General features: G+C 44.2%; 1 protein-coding gene across 6 annotated transcripts in view; it reads right to left on the bottom strand.

The window, feature by feature from the left end:
• The window catches only part of nktr (natural killer cell triggering receptor), a 132,841-nt gene that overhangs the window by 7,687 nt on the left and 102,401 nt on the right, over nucleotides 1–22,753 (bottom strand). For 3 of the 6 annotated variants that reach the window (XM_078423799.1, XM_078423831.1, XM_078423838.1), the window contains 5 exons: nucleotides 20,389–20,538; nucleotides 18,765–18,852; nucleotides 15,784–15,932; nucleotides 10,624–13,599; nucleotides 8,299–8,391 (listed from right to left, as the gene is read on the bottom strand). In XM_078423799.1, the coding sequence (XP_078279925.1) occupies nucleotides 8,299–8,391; nucleotides 10,624–13,599; nucleotides 15,784–15,932; nucleotides 18,765–18,852; nucleotides 20,389–20,538 (3,456 nt within the window). The remainder of the gene's footprint in view (nucleotides 1–8,298; nucleotides 8,392–10,623; nucleotides 13,600–15,783; nucleotides 15,933–18,764; nucleotides 18,853–20,388; nucleotides 20,539–22,753) is intronic. The other 3 variants (XM_078423811.1, XM_078423821.1, XM_078423802.1) reach the window with 2 other exon arrangements.

Below are 22,753 nucleotides of genomic sequence, written 5' to 3'. Positions count from 1 at the left end.
CGCCATATCTAAAAGGTTGCCAGGAATAAATGACGATTCTTGGAGGACATATTTTGACCTTGTGTTCAGTGATACTGCTTACCTGACAACACTGCAGACTGTATCCTACAGGGCAGGTGGGAGAGTGCATGACCCTGCTAGGCAAGAAACAAACATCTACCGACTGCCCTGAGGTAGATCAGGTCCGCTCAGGACAACACCTTGACCCATTTCGCAGCTCATCAACAACCAGGCACTGCCTGCAGGCTAATGCGATGCGAGTGACAAAAATGCTATACGAGTGACAAAAATATAATTTTCTGCAAATCTGGTAGGTTCTGTGCAATGTTGTAGTTAAGCCATGAATGTTGACACTGTTTCATTATTTATTTTCTACTCGGACTCGGGGCCCACGCAAACATTAATCACATCCCTTATTTGTCTAACTGGTTCACTCGGCCTCATTAAGTGTAAGTCAAATTGGTGTAGACTTGGAATCTAACATGGGCCAGGTGGAATATCCTATTGATTGATTGAAAGATACAGCATGGAACCAGGCCCTTTGGCCCACCCACACCGACCATCGATAACCCGTTCTCACTACTTCTATGTTATCCCACTTTTTTGCATCCACTCCCTACACACTAGGGGCAAATTACAGAGACCGATTAACCTCCAAGCCCGCACATTTTTGGGATGTGGGGGGAAACCGGAACACCTGGAGGATTCCCACGTGGTCACAGGGAGAAGGAGCAAACTCTATACAGACAGCACCCGAGGTCAGGATTGAACATGGGTCTCTGGCGCTGTAAGGCAGTGGTTGTACCAGATGCACCACTGTGCCGTAAGGCTGAAAGGGATTCACTCTGATAGGCACCCCATTCTGCTTCTAATATGTTACATATGCTTATTAGGGTGATTTCCTTTGATTTCACCAAAGGAAAACCCCCTAATATCCTTTTGTGAGTTCCTTCCACTTGTAAAAAACGTAAAACATCTATAATCCAAAATGTTAAATATTTGTTGATGGCAGATTTTTCCAGACTACCGAATGTGATTTCTATTAATACCTCAATGTGCTTTAAATTCTCTTTTTGTTAGATGTTACACAGTGTGATAAGTTTCATAAGCCTTTGCAGCAGAATTAGGCTGATCTATCTTTCCCTCTCAACCCCATTCTCCTGCCTTCTCCCCGTAACCTTTGACACCATTACAGTATAAATACATTTTTCCAGTGAATAAAAGCTTATGTTAAGGATATTTACTCAGATACAGAACGTCGAGATATATGAATAATCAGATAGTGGATTATCATCACTTTACTGTCCTAAAATGACAGAATCCAATAGCCCAATGATTATAGAACCTTTTATTTAACGATGCTTCAAATTCTCTAACACAGACTACAGGGTATGTATTGATGCTTGTTTCATGATTAGGCTGGGACTCTGCTTGATTGATCCTGTACCCAATGTGCAAAAACTTTGACATATTGGCCTTCATCAGTCAGAATATTGTATAGAAGTTGGGAGGTCATGTTGCAGTTACATAAGACGTTGGTAAGGCCACAGCCACATTTGGATTATTGTGTTCAGTTTTAGTCACCATGATAAAGGAAGGATGTTGCCAAGCTGGAAAGGGCGCAGAGAAGATTTATGGGGACATTGCCAGGACTCGAGCGTCTGAGCTATCGGGAGAGGTTGAGCAGGCTAGGACTTTATTCCTTGGAGCGCAGGAGGATGAGGGTGATCTTATAGAAGTGTACATCATGAGAGGAATAGTTTGGGTAAACACACAGAGTCTCATGTCCAGAGTAGGGCCGGAGGACATCGGTTTAAGGTAAGGGGGAAAAGATTTAATAGGAACCTGAGGGGTAACGTTTTTACCCAGAGATTGGTAAGTGTATGGAACGAGCTGCCAGAGGAAGTAGTTGAGGCAGGCACTATTGTAACGTTTAAGAAATATTTAGACGGGTACTTGGATAGAATAGATTTAGGGGGATATGGGCCAAAAGAAGGCAGGTGGGACCAGTGTAGATGGGATATGTTGGTCGGTGTGTGCAGGTTGGGCGAAGGGCCTGCCTCCACACTGTATGACACAATGACTCTATATTGAGGTGAATTCAAAGCACACGATTTTATATGTAGAAACAAAGAACTGCAGATGCTGGTTTACCAAAAAGAATACAAAGTGCTAGAGCCACACTTGGTTTTATAAACTTGTAAGGCATATGGTATGCTTGCCTTCATCGAATGATTGCGTATAAGAGTCAGGAAGTCATGTTGCAGCTTTATAAAGGATTTGGGGTGTTGGGTACAGTTCTGGTTGCCCCACTGGAAGATGGATGTGGTGGCGTAGGAGGGGTGCAAAAGAGATTACTAGGATGCTAGGATTACTAGGATACGGTGTTTGCAGCCTGAAGTTGGGTCCCAACCTGAAACGAGATTGATCCCTGGGATGGCGGGACTGACATATGAGGAAAGATTGAATAGACTAGGCTTGTATTCACTGGAGTTTAGAAGGATGAGAGGGGATCTTATAGAAACATATAAAATGATAAAAGGACTGGACAAGCTAGATGCAGGAAAAATGTTCCCAATGTTGGGCGAGTCCAGAACCAGGGGCCACAGTCTTAGAATAAAGGGGCCATTTAAAACTGAGGTGAGAAAAAACGTTTTCACCCAGAGAGTTGTGAATTTGTGGAATTCTCTGCCACAGAGTGCAGTGGAAGCCAAATCACTGGATGGATTTAAGAGAGAGTTAGATAGAGCTCTAGGGGCTAGTCGAATCAAGGGATATGGGGAGAAGGCAGGCACGGGTTATTGATTGGGGACGATCAGCCATGATCACAATGAATGGCTGTGCTGGCTCAAAGGGCCGAATGGCCTCCTACACTTATTTTCTATGTTTCTATGTCACCTATCCATGCTCTCCAGAGATGCTGCCTGACCCGCTGAGTTAATCCAGCTTTTTGTGTCTATCTTCAGTGGATCAACCTTCTTTGTTTCACTTAATATAACCCTCCACAACCTCAGACCCCAATCAAGTCATATCCTCGACGTAAAGTTTTAGTGCCCTTGGGTCTCAAATCTTTACTCGTAACTGCAGCCCCTCAAATTAAAGACAATGCAAAGGCAATCTACCTGTTTGCCATTACTTATTTGCATTTCTATTTAGTGCTTCTCCAGATAAACTGAAAATTTCATTTTCTCGGGCGTTCATTACATGCTTGGGATCTGTAACAAGGCATTCTTTCCCCATCCCAAAGGTTCATCTGAGCCAATTAAGACTTTATCCCCTGTGAAAAATTCCGTATACATACAAATATAGTAATGTATTGAATAGACAATAGACAATAGGTGCAGGAGTAGGCCATTCGGCCTTTCGAGCCAGCACCACCATTCAATGTGATCATGGCTGATCATTCTCAATCAGTACCCCGTTCCTGCCTTCAACCCCATACCCCCTGACTCTGCTATCCTTATTGGTCTCTCTTGAATGCAATCTCCAAAGTTTTTTCACCGTACAATTAGATCACAGCTGAGAAGATTTTGAGGATGTTGCCAGGACTTGAGGGCCTGAGCTATAGGGAGAGGTTGGGCAAGCCAGGATTGTATTCCTTGAAGCATAGAACGAGGGGTGATCTTATAATGGTGTTTGGGATCATGGGGGGGAATAGATAGGGTGAATACACAGTCTTTTACCCAGAGTAAGAGAATCAAGAACCAAGAACCAGAGGTTTAAGGTGAGAGAGGAAGAAGATGTAATAGGAATCTGAGGGGCAGTCTTTTCATACAGAGGGTGGTGGATATATTGAACGTGCTGCCAGGGGAGTATAAGAAAATAACTGCAGATGCTGGTACAAATCGAAGGTATTTATTCACAAAATGCTGGAGTAACTCAGCAGGTCAGGCAGCATCTCAGGAGAGAAGGAATGGGTGACGTTTCGGGTCGAGACCCTTCCTCAGGAGGTAGTTGAGGCAGGTAATATAACAACATTTAAAAGATATTTTGATAGGTACGTGGATTGGAAAAGTTTAGGGGGATATGGACCAAACGCAGGCAGGGGAGACTAGCATAGATAGGGCATCCTGGTTGACATGGGCAAGTTGGGCTGAAGGGCCTGTTTCCTGTATGTGCTGTATGACTCTATGATCCATGTCTAAAACTCACACCCACAAACCTAACCCACAAAATAGATTGTTTAGAACATAGAACATTAAAGCACAGATATAGACAAGTACAATGGTCAGCAAGGACATATATGGTGGGCCGTAGGGAATGATTCTGTGATGTACAACGTTATGAACGTTTCATTCAAAAATAAAGTATAATTCATTTGAAATATCTCAAGTTAATCTCAAGTTAATCAATTGACATTTTTTCTTCACTGAAGTGCATGCAATCCATTGTTGTGCCAGTTTTACAAAATGTAGTGCAAATTTGAACCAGACTTAGCAAACTGACTGCTATGACAAAATTCTCCTCCACCACTGCCAATTATTGGACAGGCTGATGAGGGATCTCATCATTCCTGTACCGCAATTTACTGCTTCTTAATTGAGTCCAGCGCATTGGCTTAAAAATGAATTCCTGGAAAACATATTCCAGTCGCTAAATGCTCTGTGTAAAGAAATGTATGCCTGTATTTGTTATAAAATTGATTTGTAAGTCATAGACGGATATGCTGCTACTCTGCCTTTGGTGGTGGAGGCAGATATGATAGTGGGATTTAAGAGACTTTTGGATAGACACAGGGATATGAAGGGAATGAAGAGATGTGGATTATGTGAAGGTAGATAAATGATCGTCTTGGCAACATGTTTGGCACAGATATTGTGGGCTGAAGTGCTTGTTCTTGTGCTGTACTGTTCTATGGTCTATATGAAAGTATTGCCCGCATTCATCTACTTTATTCCATTACATTGTAGTCATACAGCATGGAAACAGGCTCTTTGACCCAAGTTGCCCACCAACCCACATCTCCCATCTACACTAGTCCCACCTGCCTGCGTTTGGCCCAAATTCCTCTAAACCTATCGTATCCATGTACATGTGTGGCGGCGCCTAACGGCTGCGGCTCGCTGGCAGTCTGTTCGTCTTTTTTTCCTTTTTTTTTTGTTGTGTGTCGGTGTTGGGATGGTTTTTGTTTTTGTTTTTTGGCTGTGTATGTGTGGGGGGTGGGGTGGGGGGTGGTGTGGGTGGGGTGGGGGGTGGTGTGGGTGGGGTGGGGGGTGGTGTGGGGGAAACCTTTCTTTTTTAGGTCTCTTCCTCACTGCGCGGGGTGTGGCTCGGCCGCGGGGCCTTCCATCGCCCGCGGAGCCTTCCATCGCCCGGTGCGGCTCGGCCGCTGGACTTAACAGTGCCCGGCGCGGCTCGGCCGCGGGACCTAACATCGCACGGCGCGGCTCGGCCGCGGGACTTTACATCGCTGGTGCGGCTCGGCCGCGGGACTTTACATCGCACGGCGCAGCTCGGCCGCGGGACCTAACATCGCCCGGCGCGGCCGCGGGACTTTACATCGCACGGCGCGGCTCGGCCGCGGGACTTAGCAGCGCACGGTACGGCCGCGGGGCCTTCCATCGCCCGGCTCGGCCACGGGACGTTTCAGCACCCGGTGCGGCTTGGCCGCGGGGCCTTCAATCGCCCGGCTCGGCCGCGGGACGTTTCGGCGCCCGGTGCGGCTCGGCCGCGGGGACTCTCATCCCCTTGTGGGGACTGTGCGGGTCGGTTGGGGACGAGCTGTCTGTCCGTGGGCGTGGGGAAGAGAGTGGAAGTTTTGTTGCCTCCATCACAGTGAAGGGGTGTTTGGTGTCACTGTGATGGACGTTTGTGTTGGGGTCATGTGTCTTGTGTTCTTTTTTTTTGTGTGACTGCTAATGTAATTTTGTTCGGTACCTTGGTACCGAATGACAAATAAAGCTCTGTATTCTGTATTCTGTCTAAATGTTTCTTAAACGTTGCGATAGTACCTGCCTTAATTACCTCCTAAGGCAACTCATTCCATAAACCCACCACCCTTTGTATGAACAATTTACCCCTTAGGTTCCTATTAAATCTTTCCCCCCTCACCATAAATCTATGTCCTCTGGCTCTCGATTCCCCTACTCTGGACAAGAGACTCTGTGCATCCACCTGATCTATTCCATACATGATTCCTTTCACATCAACCAAGGGAAATTCCCCTGTTGGATATTGTGATATTTCCTCTTTTGCTATATTTAATTACGCTTTTCAATTTTCTCCAGCACCAGGGGCGAGTTCATTGCTCTCACTAGCAATGAACCATGATACCGAACACAAAAATAAAAATGTCATTCAGTCCTCAAGTCTGTTTGTATAGCCATTTACGTCATAGCTGAGAATACAAAGTGCTGGAGGAACTCAGTGGTTCCGGCAGCAACTTTGGAGGACATGGATGGGCGATGTTTTGGGTCGGGAACCTTCTTCAAACCCTTCTTCAGACATGCTGCCTGACCTGCTGAGCTACTCCAGCACTTTATATTCTACTCACGATTCCAGCGACTGCAGTTTCTCGTGTCTAAGCCATGATTGACGCGCACTTGAACTGCCAAGGGTCCACACCCCTTGAAAGCCACAATTCCTCAAGCAACTGCAATCTTTAGAGGAGAGATTCCAAATTTGTACTTTGTGTATGTAAACATACATCCTGGCTCTCCATCAAATTGCTCAGACACTAATTTTAAGAATATGCCATCCTGGTCTTAATTGATAGGGTGGTGGAAATACAGTTAAAGGCAATTTGCACCGATTTAATAAACATTGGAAGTAAAAATAATTTGTAGGGCCTACAGAAAGTGGACTACAGATTGCAATAACAGAGGAGCAGAATAGATACCATTCGGCCCATCGAGTCCACTCCTCCATTCGATCATGGCTGATCTACTTTTCCCTCTCAATCCCATTCTCCTGCATCCTCCTGTTTTCTTTGACACCCTTACGAATCACGAACCTATCAATCTCCACTTTAAAAATAACTTGGCCTCCACCCCATCTGTGTCAATGAATTCCAAGATTCACCACCCCTCCTGGTGAAGAAATTCTTCCTCATCTGCATTCTAAAGGCACCTCCTTTTATTCTGGGGCTGTGCCCTCTGATCCTGGTCTCTCCTACTAGTTAAAACATCCCCAGGTATACATGCATATTCACACACACACACACACACAATATATACATACATACACACACACACACGTGACTTTTTTGTTTATTATGGTGTTTACAGAGTACTATATTTACATATTCTGTTGTGCTGCTACAAGTAAGAATTTCATTGTTTCGTTTCGGGGCGTATGACAATAAAATATTTGTGACTCTTGACACATTTCAGATCCACAGATTAATAAAAGTGGAGTAGGAAACCCTGCATGCAGTTCACCAGTTAGAAGCTCTATCAAGGCTTTACACAAATGAAGCAAAACCTCTCCTTTGTGATCCTGGATAATCACTGTAATCAGAGACAGGGCACAGTCCTCCAATTCCAGTCTGACTCGGATACGACCAAGTTTCAGAATGAAATGAAGAAGTTACTCTGAAAATCAAGATATTCTAAAACATTGTATTTAGAGTCATAGAATGATACAGCACGGAAACAGGCCCTTTGGCCCAACTCGTCTAAGCCAACCAAGATGTCCCATCGACACTGGTCCCGTTTGCCCACGTTTCGGCCACATCCCTCTTTCCTTTCCTATCCATGTACCTGTCCGAATGTCTTTTAAATGCTGAAACATGGAACATCAGGTGCTGGTTTACCAAGGAAAGACACAAAATGTTGGAGTTACTCATTGGGTCAGGCTGCACCACTGGAGAACATGGTTAAGTGACATTTCGGGTCGGGACCCTTCTTCATACAAACTGAAGATTTCAGGTAAGGTACAGTTCTGGCAATGATTGACATCAGCAATCAGTGTTCTGCAGAGATGCTGCTGACCCCCTGAGTTACTCCAGCATTTTGTGTCTTGTCAATACTGTTATTGTACCTGCCTCAACTACCTCCTCTGACAGCTCGTTCTATACACTCACCACTCTCTGGGTGGAAAAGTTGCCCTTCTGGTTCCTATTGAATCTTTCCCCTTGCACCTTAAATCTATATCCTCTGGTTTTTCATTCTCCTACCCTTGGTAAAAGACCCTGTGCAATCAGATCACCACTAATTTTTTTATTATCGGTAACAACTCTTCAAAATAAAAGCATTTAAAATTATATTCATTTTGGAACTGATCAAGCATATCTCTGTAATATGGCTGTGGGTATTAAAGGCTGATGCCATTTATAAATGCCATTTTAAATTAAGTTACCTATGGCTTCTACAGCTTCTGTAGGAACTGCTGTGACTTGAGTGATCTCTGCTGTGTCTTCGTCTGCTTCTAGTTCTGCTGTAACTCCGTGACCTAGAATTAATCATAATATTGAGCGCAGTTTCAAATTACCACAGGATACCATTTTACCCACTGTAGATATTTAACTTGCCAGCAATACCGATGTACTTAACAGTAAGATTGCTGGGTCCTGCGGTGAGGACTAAAGCTACATGGTATGTCCATAGACTAAACTGCCAGAGAAAATGCTAAAAGATATTTGGACAGATACATGGGCAGGATAGGTTTAGGGGGATATGGGTTAAATGCAGGCAAATGGGACTAGCTTGGATGGTCATCTTGATGGGCATGAATAAGTTGGGCTGAAGGGGCTGTTTCCACTCTATATGATTCTACGACTATGACTCCAACAATGGAAAGATTATGTTCCAAAAAATCATAAAGGGTTCCCTTAATTCTAAAGTACAAGAGTGAGAAAGAAGAGATACTTAAAAAGGTAGGAGGAAAGAAAATGGCAGAAAAAGAAGTACAATTTACATGACACATTACACATTCTTAACATGTGCTAAAGAGCTTCCCATGTATATCCATATTTCTTTATAGAATACCGCACAGGAACAGGCCTTTCGTCTGTGCCGAACATGATGTCAAATGAATCTCTTCTGTATGCATGCCAGCCATATCCCTCCATTCCCTGCATATCCATGGACCTACCTTAAAGCCCTTTATACGCAACTATCGTATCTGTTTCCGCCACCACCACAAAATCTTGCCTGGCACATTTCTTCCAGCTTTGCCTGGGTCAGCTGAAAGCTGTGCCCTCTAGTCTTTGACATTCCACCCCGGGAAAAAATTCTGACTGTTTAATCATTCCAACGACGTAAAGGTTTGTAGGTTAATCGGCTTCCGTACAATTGTAAATTGTTTCTAGTGTGTAGGATAGTGTTAGTGTACGGTGATCACTAGTCAGCGTGAACTTGGTGGGCCGAAGGGTCTGTTTCCACGCTGTATCTCTAACGTCTACCCAATCAATGCCTCCCACAATTCTATGTACTTCTATCACGTCTCCCCTTAACTGCTGATTCACTAGAGAAAACAATTCAAGTTTGTCCAAACTCGCCGAAATGTTAATACCTCTAATCCAGGCAGCATCTTGGTAAACCTCTTCTGCATCCTCTCCAAAGCCGCCACATCCTTCCAGTAATGGGCTGACCCCTGCCCGGTCCATCACAGTTATTGACCTCCCAACCACCGAAGGGACCTCTAGGAGGTACTGCCTCAAAAAGGCACAGCACTCTGATAAAACTCTCATTTTTTGCAGTATTGTGCTTATTAATTTATTGAATTTTTTGTGTCATTATATATTATATGTGTGGATAGCGTTTACGGACATCTGCTGTTAGTAAGAATTTCATTGTTCTAGTTGTGGTATATATGACAATCAACATACTCGACTGTTATTTATAAAGTGCATCTGAAACATTCCACATTTATTTTAGAGATACAGCACGGAAACAGGTGCTTCATCCCATCGAGTCCACGCCAACTACTTGTCACCCATTCACACTAGTTCTATGTTATCCCACTTTCCCATCCACTTCCTACACACTAGGGGCTATTTAGAGACCAATTAATTTTAAAACCCTCACGTCATTGGGATGTGGAAGGAAACCCACATGGTCACTGGTAGAATGTGCAAACTGCACACATAGACAGCACCCGAGATCAGGATCACCCCGGGTCTCTGGCCCTGTGAGGCAGTAGCTCTACCAGTTGCACTACTGTGCCATTCCTTGTGGAATCTTATGACATTAGTGTATGTTCTAGTGGTAGAAAAAAACAGAAGACTCACTGTTATTGAAAATGAACTACATAGAATCAGAGTCAAACAGCACAGAAACAGGCCCTTCAGCCAAACCCATCCATGCCAACCAGGATGCCCCATTTGTCTGCGTTTGCCCCCTGTCACCCTAAGCCTTTCCTATCCATGTACCCGCCCAAATCTCTTTTGGATGGTTTTTTTTGTACCTAGCTCAAGTAACTCGTCTGGCAACTCGTTCCATATACCTACCACCCTCTGTGAAAATATTCTCCTTCAGGTTCCCATTAAATCTTTCACCTCTCACCTTAAACCTATGCCCTCTAGGAAAGCGACTGTGCATTCACCCTTTGTATTTCTCTCAGGAGTTTATATACCTCTATAAAGTCATCCCTCATAATTTGTTTACTGTAAAATAAGAACCATTGGAAAGATTACAACCTGACAGCACAATCCAATCCAAAGTCAATATGGAGCACACCTACCTGTAAGAAGAACTGTAACTTCTCGAGCGACTCCTTGACCTACTGCTTGACCGAGACCTTGTTCGGGAATGTGTTCTGCCCCGGGAGCTGGACCTGTAGTGACCACGCGAAGTACTTCGACTCCGGGACCTGCTGTTGCTTTCCCTCGACAGTGAGTCTTCCTCGCTCGACGTTTCCTGGTGCCTCTGCCTTTGGTTTAACCGCGCCGTGCGCCGCACTTCATCAAAGAGAGAGCCAGGTTTGACTTTATTTTTACTTTTGATTTCTATTTTCAGTCCCTGGGGTTTGCTATCGGACTCGGTAGCTTCCACTTTAACTTCCGTGTTAACTCCAGGGCTGGCAGTTGCGACATTTGGTAATACTTTCAGAGGCTTCCATTTATTACTGTCTGCCACTTCATTCTCCATCTTTGTGGTACTTTCTGTCACATTCCCGTTGATGTCAGGAGGCTGGGCAGATTCGGCAATGTCCTTTTCATTCTTCCTCTGTTTGTCTTTCTCTGCTGACGTGCTACTTTCCGATTTGCCTCCTGTGCCCTTTGCTCCTTTGCAGTCGCCAGCTCCAGCGTGCATGGCATCCTCGCTGCCTTTCTGCGCTGCAGAGATGGAAGAGCATTCCTCCGGCGTGGAGCTCCTGATGTTCTGGTGCGCGATCCTGACTTTCGTTGCAGTTCCGAGTGCTTTTGCTCCTGCCCCTTCAGCCTTCACCGAGTCGCCCTTCTGTTTCGATTCCACTTCTTTTCTGTGACTTGAGGTAACGGGGGGCGACTCACCTGGTTCTGCGTTCTCCTTGGCCGGCTGGCAGACCTTTACTGAGGCAGCGCAATTTACTGCTCTGGCTTCCGTGTCATGGCTTCCCACTTTGGGCTGTGTACTCCTGACTTTAGATTTACCGTCGAATGTGGCAGGCCCGTCAGTTTTTGGGTCCTCTTCTTCCTCTTCCCCGAACTCCAATGGAGGTTGCCAGTGGAATTTCTCCTTTGCTTTTTGCACTTTTTTGACCTTTCTCTTCTCGCTTTTCTTCTTGAACTTCGAGCTCTTGGATTTTGACTTTTTCTTGCTCTTCAGCTTGTGCTTCACCTTCTTCTTTCGCCTCTTTTCGTTCTCGCTCGCCGTTCCCGAGGAGCTGCTGGAAGCTGTGGCCTTTCTGCCTGACGGATGATTGACGCCCCCTTCGGAGCCCGATGACGCATTGCAAACCTCAGGCCCCGTCAAATTCGTTCCTCTTCCGGCTGCCTTCCCTTCACTCTCCCCCGCCGCGTCAGATTTCTGAACCACTTCTCCCTCTTCCGAAGTGGAGCCAGACTGCACTTTACTGCCCCGACTCAGTTCAGTTTCAGATTCGGTATCAGATCTCAACTTTGCTTTCTTGTGCACTTTCTTTGTGCTTTTCTCACCTTTACTGTGAGACCCCAAAGTTGATTTCCTCTCTGAGGATTTGTTCCTTGCAGACTTCTTCCTCGGTTTCTGTACCTGATCATGGGACGAGCTCGTCTTCACTTTCAAATGATCCTTGGTAGAACTTTTGCTGGAACGGTCACACTTTCCGTCCGATTTTTTGCTGCTTCGATTTTTTTTGGAAAATTCTGTCTTCGAGTTCTCTTTCACACCGAACCTCTTTGATTCTGATTTTCCCTTTTCTCTCTCGTACTCGTCCGAATCACTCTCGCTTGAACAATGCGAGGATGACACACTGTGCTCAATGCCTTCCAATTTCTTTGCCTTGCTGGGCTCTTTGTTTGCGCTGTTGGCTGTCAAGCTCGCTTGCTGCTCTTTCTCTTGCTTGTTCGACGAGGAGTTTTTCTTTTTAAATTTTCCACGCTTCTCTTCACTGCTGGCCACACCAGCTTCTTCAGACTCGTATGAACGAGTGGATGATTTGGAGTAAGAGGACTCACGATATGGGGATTTAGTCACAGACCGCGACCTAGAACTACACCGGCTCCTTGACCCAGAAGAGGACTGAGTCCTTGACCTGGAACTGAAGCCTTTACTCCTTGAACTCTTCTGGTAGCCTGAAGTTGAACTATGATTGCTTTCGTGGTCGGAATTGTAATGCCTTCTCGTTTCTGGTTTGCGATGCTGTTTACGTAAAGATGGAGATAGGTCATCTTCTCTGGAGCATTTGGAATCTCTACTGCTCAGTGTAGGTGTTGTTTCACTGAGCTTTGCCTGGGCTTCCTGTATTCGAACATAAGAAGGTTTCCAAGGCTTCTGTCCTGGTCGCCACCTTGAAGGTGGAGGACTCTCACTTAATGGGACGGCAGGGACAGCTTCGACTGCAGCTGTATGGGCAACAACTTTCTCATTTTCTTTTGAACCTACCCTCGATGTTTCAAGTTTCTTCTGGTTTGGATGTTCAAAATGTGATCTGGACCTTCTCCTCCGTTTGTGCTTGGATTTGGAACTTGATCGAGATGTGGATCTACTTCTAGATGATACAGAGGTCGAACTGGATCTGGACCTGGATCTAGACCTTGATCTGGAACTGGACCTGGTCCTAGATCTAGACCTAGATCTGGACCTAGATCGGGTCCTCGTCCTAGAATGAGACCTTGATCTCGACCTGGACCTTGACTTTGATCTGGAATAGGACCGCGATACTGTACTGGCTGAAGAAGATAGATGGCTCGAAGATCCAGACCATACTTTATCTGAAGCGTGCCTTGAAGAAGCTGTCAACGGTGATTTCTTTTCATGCTCAAGTGAAGACTTGGTCTTGAAGCTTGATGAGCGAACTGATTCTGACGGCACAGAGATCTCCTTCGCTTTATGTTTGTGGCCTCTCTGCCTTTTGGAATGCTTCTGTTTCTTGGATTTTTTCTTCGCTTTGATTTTACGCCTCTCCTTTTTAGATCTCTTATAGCGGATGGACTTTCTCCTCCTGCGGTCGTCTGAATAGTACCCATCATGTGACCAGGATCGGGACCACGGTGAGGCAGACCTGTCACTCCACCGCCGTGACTCGGACTTCAACCTATAGATCACAAGAGATACTCAATTTTTTGTTTGAAGAGGCAATTTAAAATTAACATTAGCACATAGAACAGTACAACTCAGGAATAGGCACTTCGGCCCACAATATCTTTGCCAAATAAACTGCCAAGATAAACTAATCTCCCCAGCCTGCATGTGATCCATATCCCTCTACTCCCTGGATATCCACGTGCCTATCTAAAAACCTCTTAAACGTCACTATCATATCTACTTCCACCATCATCCTCGGCTGCACTTTCCAGGCACCTATCTCTCACTGTGTAAAAATCTTGCCCGCTAACCTTCTAACCTACCTAATTCAACATTTAATTAATGAAAGATGACATTCCTTACTTCAGTTATTCTAAGTATATAATATATTTACAACCTTCCCATTTTTTAAATTGCATTTCAATTTGAGATGTAATGCTTTTTGGTTTAGAGTGCCTTTTGCGGAAATGTGATTTTGAAGGTGTAGTTAAGAGAAATCCAGTCAAACTGAAGAGTTATTAGAGATATAGATTCATAGAGGTGCACATCACAGAAAGCCTTTGGCCCACCATGTAGACACTGACCTTTTTGCCCATTAAATCCCATTTCCCGACATTAAGATTGCATCCAATTCCTCCATCTTCTCTGGCTGCATATTCCAGATATCAACCAGTGTGCAAAACCTGCCCTTCAGATCCCCTTTAAACCCTTCTACCTCTCACCTTAAAACTAGGCATCTACCTTTTCATACCTCTCGCATGGGAAACACATTTTAATTATCTACCCCATCTATGCCTCTTATAATCTTATATACTTTCAGCTCATTCCTCAGCTTGCTCCAAGCACGTTATCCAATCTCTTCCCATGACTGAAGTCCGACAACCTTTTTTGCTCTGCACACTACCATTAATTTTTTGTTAATCTGTAAATTGGAAGCACCAAAGAAAGTATCTTATCCAGATGCATCACAATCTGATAATGACAACTGTTCTGCCCAAGACTGCAATAAATTGCAGAGCAATGCAGAGCCCAGTCCATTGCCACCTCACTTCACCCCCAACCAATCAACTCCACCTACTACTTACACTACCTTGGGAAAGCAGCCAACATAATCAAGGATAATCACACGCCAGTCATTCTCTCTTCTTCCCGCTCCCGTCAGGCAGAAGATACAAAAGCTTGAAGGCACGTACTACCAGATTTAGGAACAACTTCCCCCCATCCCCTGCTGTTATCAGACACTTGAACAAACCTCTCATCTGCCAAGGGTGAATTCCTGATCTCCCAATCTACCTCATTATGGTTCTTGCACATTTTAAAATCTGCACTTTCTCTGTAGCTGTCACACTGTATTATGCACTGTTTATTTTTGCTTGCTCTACTTGATGTACTCATCTACGGTATGATTTCTCCAGATAGTATAATTAACAAAGATTTTCACTGTCTATGACAATAATAAACCAATAACAACCTATTGTTACAAATACAAGTAATAGCTGCAACAGACCAGATGGGTCCCATGAGCTTGAGTATGTCTTTCAATACATTTACGGTATATTCTACTTCTTGTTCTCATCCAATTATGTTACTCCATTTGCTTGGCAAGCCTACAATCAATAGATGTAATCAAGTTAAAATGAATGCATATCAGAGACAAACAGCACAGCTCAAATCCACAAAAGAGGCAATCATCAGGTGATAGATCGCAAATCTGAAATAGATCTCTGAAATCTTATCACTATCGTAACAAAGAACAGTACAGCACAAGAACAGGCCCTTCAGCCCACAATGTCTGTGCCAAACTTGATGCCAAGGCCATCACTTATCTACCTGCACAAAACCCATATCCTTCCATTCCCTGTATATCCATGTGCCTATCCAAAAGTATTTTAAGTGCCACTAACGTTCTTGAGAACATGCTTAATTACTAGTCCTTGGAAAATCAGTGCACATCACATATAAAGCAAAACACTGCAGATGTTGTAAATCTGAAATAAAAATGGAATATGATACAAAATATACTTGAGATCAGTCGATATCTGTGGACAGAGAATTAAGTAATGTTTCTGTCACCACAGATGCTGTCTGACCCGAGTACTTCACCACTACTGTTTTTAGTACACTTGATACATTGGATTATGGTTCCAAAATAAAAAACCCTCTTGCTTCAAGCCCCATTTTATAGAGTTCCTACTTGTCTCCTTTGGTCCATTTCTCTAAGCTGGCCGCCCGGTACGTTCTGACTCGCTGCATTTCTTCTTTCCAGTGAGGTGGCGTTTCACTGGTTTCCTTGTCCTGTTCCGATTCCGAATGTGATCTAGATTTTGAAGGAGTACGATAACGCTGACCCGGGGGAAAAAAAGGTACAAAATCAAAGATTGAAATGCAATTTACTGGACCTTTTGTAACTTGGAAGGACAATTCTGCACATTAGAACTTGAAGCTTAAGAGATTCAGCCAGCCCACCAAGTCTTCACTGACCAGTAATCATCCCATACACTAGCACTATCCTACACACTTGGGACAATTTTCAATTTTACAGAAGCCAATTAACCTACAAACCTATAGATCTTTGGAATGTGGGAGGAAACCGGAGCACCTGGAGAAAACACACACGGTCACAGGGAGAACATACTCACTCCGTACAAACAGCACCTGTAGTCAGGAAGAAGCCCGGATCTTGGGCACTGTAAGGCAACAACTCTACTGCTACACTACCCGTAAAACCTCTCCCCTTTTTGGGCTCTTCTTCCTGTGATTCTGTCACACAAACTGAGTCTGCACTGTTGCAAGGCCAGAAGCCCTAGCATTGCACATTGTCCAAACTTCTTATCATTTCTATGGAGAACTCAACACGTGCCAAAATGAGCTAACAGCCCCTTTATGTGTTGGAAGTTTTCATAATTGGATGAGAAATAGGTGACATTTCAGGTCGAGACCCTTCTTCACAAATTGTTGTTTTTTAGCCCTTGTCCAATGTGCACACTAGAATAATTTACAGTGAAAGTTGGTGGAAGGTAAGAGGCTGGGCTGATTCATCCTGTATCTAAGATTCCTTCACCTGCAGCATGTCTCTATCAAGAAAGCCAAAGTCTGCTCCACCCAGCATAACCTGAAGATCAACCCAACATTGACGTAATCTCCAGTGATAGCTAATGGTGCACGACTTGGCAGCTCATGGCTGTTTACAAACACACGTACATTCTTCACAGTCAGAATCATACAGCATGGAAATCAGGCCCTTTGGCCCAACATATGCACACCAATCAAGATGTCCCATTTAAGCCAGTCCCATTTGCCTGCGTTTGATCCATATCTGAATTTAAATTGTGATTGCCAGCTAACTATTTCATTCTGAGGTCAATAACTTTGAAAACGTTGTGGTCAGTATATATATATATGTGTTATTATAATAACAACTGTGTTATTATAATGAATTATAACATACCTGCATGTTATTAAATGTGTTATAATAACTAAGACCTGTGTTATTGGTAAATATATATATTTAAATATAAACATACACACACATATATATATATATATATATATATATAATATATATATATAAAGTAATCCAACATAAGAATCCCCTGACTATTCCTCCCCTGTCGTAAAAAAATCTACGTTTGTCTCTTGGGCAGGGCCGGTACACCTGGCGTCACGACCAGGTTCTGAAACCCATTGCAGAAGCCATCAGCAAATGCAGACAAGCACCCCCCACCACCCAGATGATCACCTTCGTAAAGGCTGGATTGCAGCTGCCAAAAACCACAGCAGCCAAGAATCCGTCAGGAATCATGGCGACTGCGCAGGACTGGCAGCTTTCTGTGCCAGTCCTGCGAAGTTCCCACGGCACATTGCCACGACCACCCTGAGGCCAGACATCCTCCTGGTCTCAGAGGCGACCAAAAACATTGTCTTGTTGGAACTGACAGTGCCGTGGGAGGACCGTCTGGAGGAGGCCCATGAGAGGAAGAAGACCAAGTACGGAGAGCTGGTCATAGACTGCTGTAAGCGGGGCTGGTAGGTAAGGTGTATGCCCATCGAGGTTGTCTGTAGAGGTTTTGCAGGGCAATCGCTCTACAAGGCCTTGAGTGCACTGGACATCACCGGAATGGAGAGGAGTAGAGCAATCAAGAACACCACAGAGGCAGCAGAGAAAGCCTCGAGATGGCTTTGGATCAGGAGAGGAGGTCCATGGGGAGGAGCGAATGCCACCTGACCACAAGTCGTGGTCTGATCAACCACAGCTGGGTCGCCCAAGCGAGGGTGTCTGATGTTGAAAGACCTGAAACACCCAATGACCCCAGGTTACATCACTGATGATGTGTTCAGGAGCATCAAGAGATGTTTTTATCAATCACTACTTTCTACTTTTGTCATTTTGCCGAAAGAATAAACCTCTCCCACCCACAGAGTTAAGCACAGCATCAACGTAGAGAGATACTTGAGAAGCACTGCCAAGGTTTAGCTGAACGTAACTTCAGAGCAAAACAAAATGCTACCAAGCTACATTGCACTCGCTATCGGAGTTATCTGGTGCCAAGGGGGAAGAACTGTATCCTGCCATTGCGAGGTATAGAATTCAAGGTAAAGATCTTGATTGCCTTCTCAAAGATAGTTCATTTTAAGGAACCCACAAGTATATTACAAGTCATTGATGGACAAGTACCGCACAACTCACACAGACATCAGTTCTATCAACAGATTTTAAAAATATAGTTTCTATTCAAGTCTGTCGATATGATAACACTATTTTAGATATCAAAACATTTTGGAATAGGTAAATCAGGGAGTATCCTTTGTGCAACTCAATGTCCTTCTAATGTTGATGATGAACATGGACTTTCATCCATAGAAGCACAAAATGAGTTGCACTGAAGACAAGATGGAGAAATATGCCTGGAAAATGCAATGCTCTGTTAATAAAGCACCAGCAGCATTCCAAAAGCTAAGGGATGAAGTGGGTGCAAGGCTTTTTAGTGTTGAGCTGATGAGAAAGAATGAGTTAAACTGGGAATGGGTTATGGTTTTATGTTTTCATACTGCAAGGCTGTGGGAAGGTGGCATCATTACAGTTGGAGTTTGGTAAAGGATTAAGATGAAGTTCAGAAATGTCAGTCACAACAATCCGTTTATGAGAATTACAGGGAGGTCAAAGTAAATACGTACCATTGTGCCTCTGCCTTTAATCTTACGGCCAGATTTTGACACCACTGGTTTCTGCTCACCGACTGTTGCAGGTGGTTCCTGCAGCTTTCTGTTTGAGGATGAAAATAGAATCTGAAATAATCAAAGCTAAAAGAAAACCTCAACACTACACAATTGCACGTTCTTCAAAAATACAAAGGTTTAATGTTCAATTCGTGGACCGTGTCTTTTTTCAGCCTTGGATACATGGTACCCATGTAGAGAATGCATTGTTATTCTGATCTTTGAACTGTAATGAGCAATTTCAACATAGAACAATACAGCACACCTATTCACAAAGAGCTGGAGTAACTCAGCAGGTCGGGCAGCATCTCGGGAGAGAAGGAATGGGTGACGTTTCGGGTCGAGACCCTTCTTCGGGTCTCGACCCGAAACGTCACCCATTCCTTCTCTCCCGAGATGCTGCCCGACCTGCTGAGTTACTCCAGCACTTTGTGAATAAATACCTTCGATTTGTACCAGCATCTGCAGTTATTTTCTTATAATACAGCACACCTAGGCAGCGAGGAGCCGAGATACCAGCCTCGGAAGTTGGCTGCGGCAATCGATCCATCGGCTCCAGTCGGGCCGGAGTTCCACAGCCCCAAACGCAGGGGGCAAATTCAATTGGCCGTGGAAGTCAGCTATGGGAACAGATCTGCCGGTTTCGGCCAGGTTGGAGTCCCAGAGCACTGGCCGCAGGGGGGACTGTTGGTCCAGCAAAAACAACAATCCAGAAGGGTTCTGGACCCAACGGTGCCAGAACATCGATGGTCAACCCGTAATAAAACTGGTTGCCGGGTTGAGTGAAATAACCTTCTACACTGGAGCCAATGTTGGGAGCCTGGGGGAAGAAAGTATTCTATTCCCACACAATGTGATAAGTAGAAGCACTTGCAAAGAAATTATCAGCCTAATCAAGGAAAAGAACATAGTTTGGCTTGTGGAATGGGGACAGAAAAGGAATTGGCAAATCAAACTAAAATACAATAAAGTTACAATTAAATGATGGGAGAATTTATTGGCAAAGATTAGGAAAAAAAATCTGTAATTATTGATTGTTACATGTCTCTCTGCAAACTGTGTTGCAGTCAAAAAATTAAAATGTTTATTTATCAGCCAATAGATAGCAAGTATAAAATTCTAGACGAAAATTGATTGACTGATTGATTGACTGATTGAAAGATACAGCAGAGAAACAGAGAAATAAAGAGGGGGGAAAGGGGGGGGGGGAGAGGGGAGGGGAGGAGGAGAGGGTGCTGCACCAATGCAGGAGAGGTTTGGGCCCAACGGGTCCAATTCATCTAGTTTAACCTAGAAACCCTTACTTCTTTGGGATGTGGGAGAAAATCAGAGCACCTAGAGGAAACCCACACAGTTACAAGGGGAACGTGCAGACTCCACTTACAGACGGAGATCAGGATTGATTACCCAGGTCTTTGGCACTGTGAGTCAGTGGCTCTACTGGCTGTTTATTCACTTCATAACAGCACCAAAAGCATTGGCAATTTCATACATTTAAAATCACTTTTGATCTTTTCACTCGGTAATAATTAAATTTAAGAAACAGTAGCAATGTAAAACAGTGTGATAGCAAGTTACTCACTGTTCTGTTCCTGGTTTTGGCACATCTCGCCTGAGCAAGAATCTGTTCTCTGGTACCGGAGGAATCTCCTCGGGTCTTACTGATAGTTTATGTCGCTTTGGGTTTGGATCTTTATCTTTTTCATCTTCCTCGCCCACGCCATTGTGGCTGCTGGAGGATAAAAGATAGTTTGTAGGTCACTGGATTTACCAACATGTGTGTACAAACACATTTAAATGCATCCCAAAACCACTAACAATTAGAGAATATCAAAATGACGCATTATTTGATGCGGTGGAGGACAGCGCAAAATTAATTGAAAGATTGATTGTTTGAAAGATACAGCATGGAAAAAGGTCCTTCAGCTCACCAAGTCAACGCCGACCATCGATCGACCTCATTCTATCTTACCCCACTTTTGCATCCACTCCTTACACATTACGAGGCTAATTAACCTGCAGACCCGCATGTCTTCGGGATGTGGGAGGAAGACGGAGCACCCGGAAGAAACCCACGGAATCACGATGGGGAACGAACAAACTCCACACAGACAACACCAGAGGGTAGGATTGAACCCAGGTCACTGGCACTGTGAGACAGTGGCTCAACCAGTTGAGCTGCTGTACCAGGCCAGGCCGATGCTTGCAACTACAACCCAATGCCATCGGCAGGACAACGGGCCTTTAAGGTCAAGTCAAGACTCTACATCTTTAACATCTTTGAATTGTGAAGGATACAAGACGGCATTGGAAATGTGGAGGCTCTTGTGTACTGCCTCAGTGTAATCTACTATTCTTATGCTCTGGTATACTCTGATTGTGCTTATGTTTCATAAGATTTTTACTGAACTGCATGCAAATAATGAATTTCACTGTACCTTTATGTTACAATAAAATAACACTGAACCATTGTTATGATTCCCCATTGCAAAAACCAATCTCCCCACTATTGACTCCATTTACACTTCACGCTGCCTCGGCAAGGCCACCAGCATCATCACTGAAGCGTCTCAGCCCAGTCAATCCCTCTTCTCCCCTCACCCATCAGACAAGACTAAAGATCCCTTGTTTTATTTGCCTCCGTTTAGAACAGCGGTCATTGTGCTTTACAACCAAGTCATGATAAAGAGGTGTGACAATGTTTGAAGAAGGTGCTTAAAAACATGAGCAGATTGGCCTCAAGTGCCCCTTATAAAACGTTTACATTCACAATATCTTATCCTGTAGCTGAAGGCCATCTCTGCTCCATCTGAGCAAAGCGAGTTTTGAGTAGTACAGTGCTTACAACACAGACACAAGCTATTCAGCTCAATAGTCCTCAAGGCAACATGCAGAGCATTTGTCTACTAACGTTCTGCCCTTATGTATAATTTATATTTCTGTGTGTTGTCTGAATCTGTATGCCTGTGATGCTGCAAGCAAGATTCTCATTGCTGCTTTACCTCACTGCACACAACATATAAGAACAAACTCGACTTCACTTGATCTTGCCCCATTCCCAAGGAAGTTTAACATAATTGCTCTACTTTTTGAAATATCTATTTTTAGCCTTGCTCAGTTGTTATCTTCTTGGCAGAATACATCTAATCACTTCCATTATATCCTGAGCAGAATTATTCTACAAAGCTTTACTGGACTTCCGTACTATAACTTGCTTTCAACAAAATAAAAGCCAACTTTATGCTAATGGCAACAAGATATGAACTGCAATTCACAGAGTGAAAGCAAGCTATGGAAGCGAAGCACGGTCATAAATGATAGGAGCAGAATTAGGCCATTTGGCCCATTAAGTGTACTCCGCCATTCAATCGTGGCTGATCTATCTCCCCCTCCTAACCTCATTCTCCTGCCTTCTCCCCATAACCCCTGAAGGGGTTGAACATCATTTGATGTTCAAGTATGAGTTGTCCCTGGATCAGTGAGGTTCTGTTCCTGTGAACTGTTCATAATCCGAGTTGGAAATCCGGCCATGAACTGAGTCCCCACATGAATGAAGATGCCTGAATCCTTCCAGGAGCTGGCAAATCCATATCACTGATCTCCCAAAAGCTTCCTCATATGTATGAAATGCATGCAAGTGGGGCATCTAATAAGCTGGTGAGGACTTGTAATAGTGCAATAGATATTTCCACTCCAGGAAAAAGTACACACAAGATTTCATTTCCAAGACGGCTTTAAATGTCTAAACTCAGTAGAAATATCAGGTTGGGCTCCATCAGTTTAGTTTAGTTTAGAAATCCAGCGTGGAAACAGACCCTTTGGTTCATCAAGTCCATGCCGACCATCGACCACCCATGTTATCCCACTTTCGCATCCTACACACTAGGGGCAATTTACAGCAGCCAATTAACCTACAAACATGCATGTCTTTGGAATGTGGGAGGGAG

The sequence above is a fragment of the Rhinoraja longicauda genome, chromosome 2 (genome assembly GCF_053455715.1).
Source record: "Rhinoraja longicauda isolate Sanriku21f chromosome 2, sRhiLon1.1, whole genome shotgun sequence".
NCBI lineage: Eukaryota > Metazoa > Chordata > Chondrichthyes > Rajiformes > Arhynchobatidae > Rhinoraja > Rhinoraja longicauda.
This window is presented reverse-complemented; position numbering and strand designations above follow the sequence as displayed.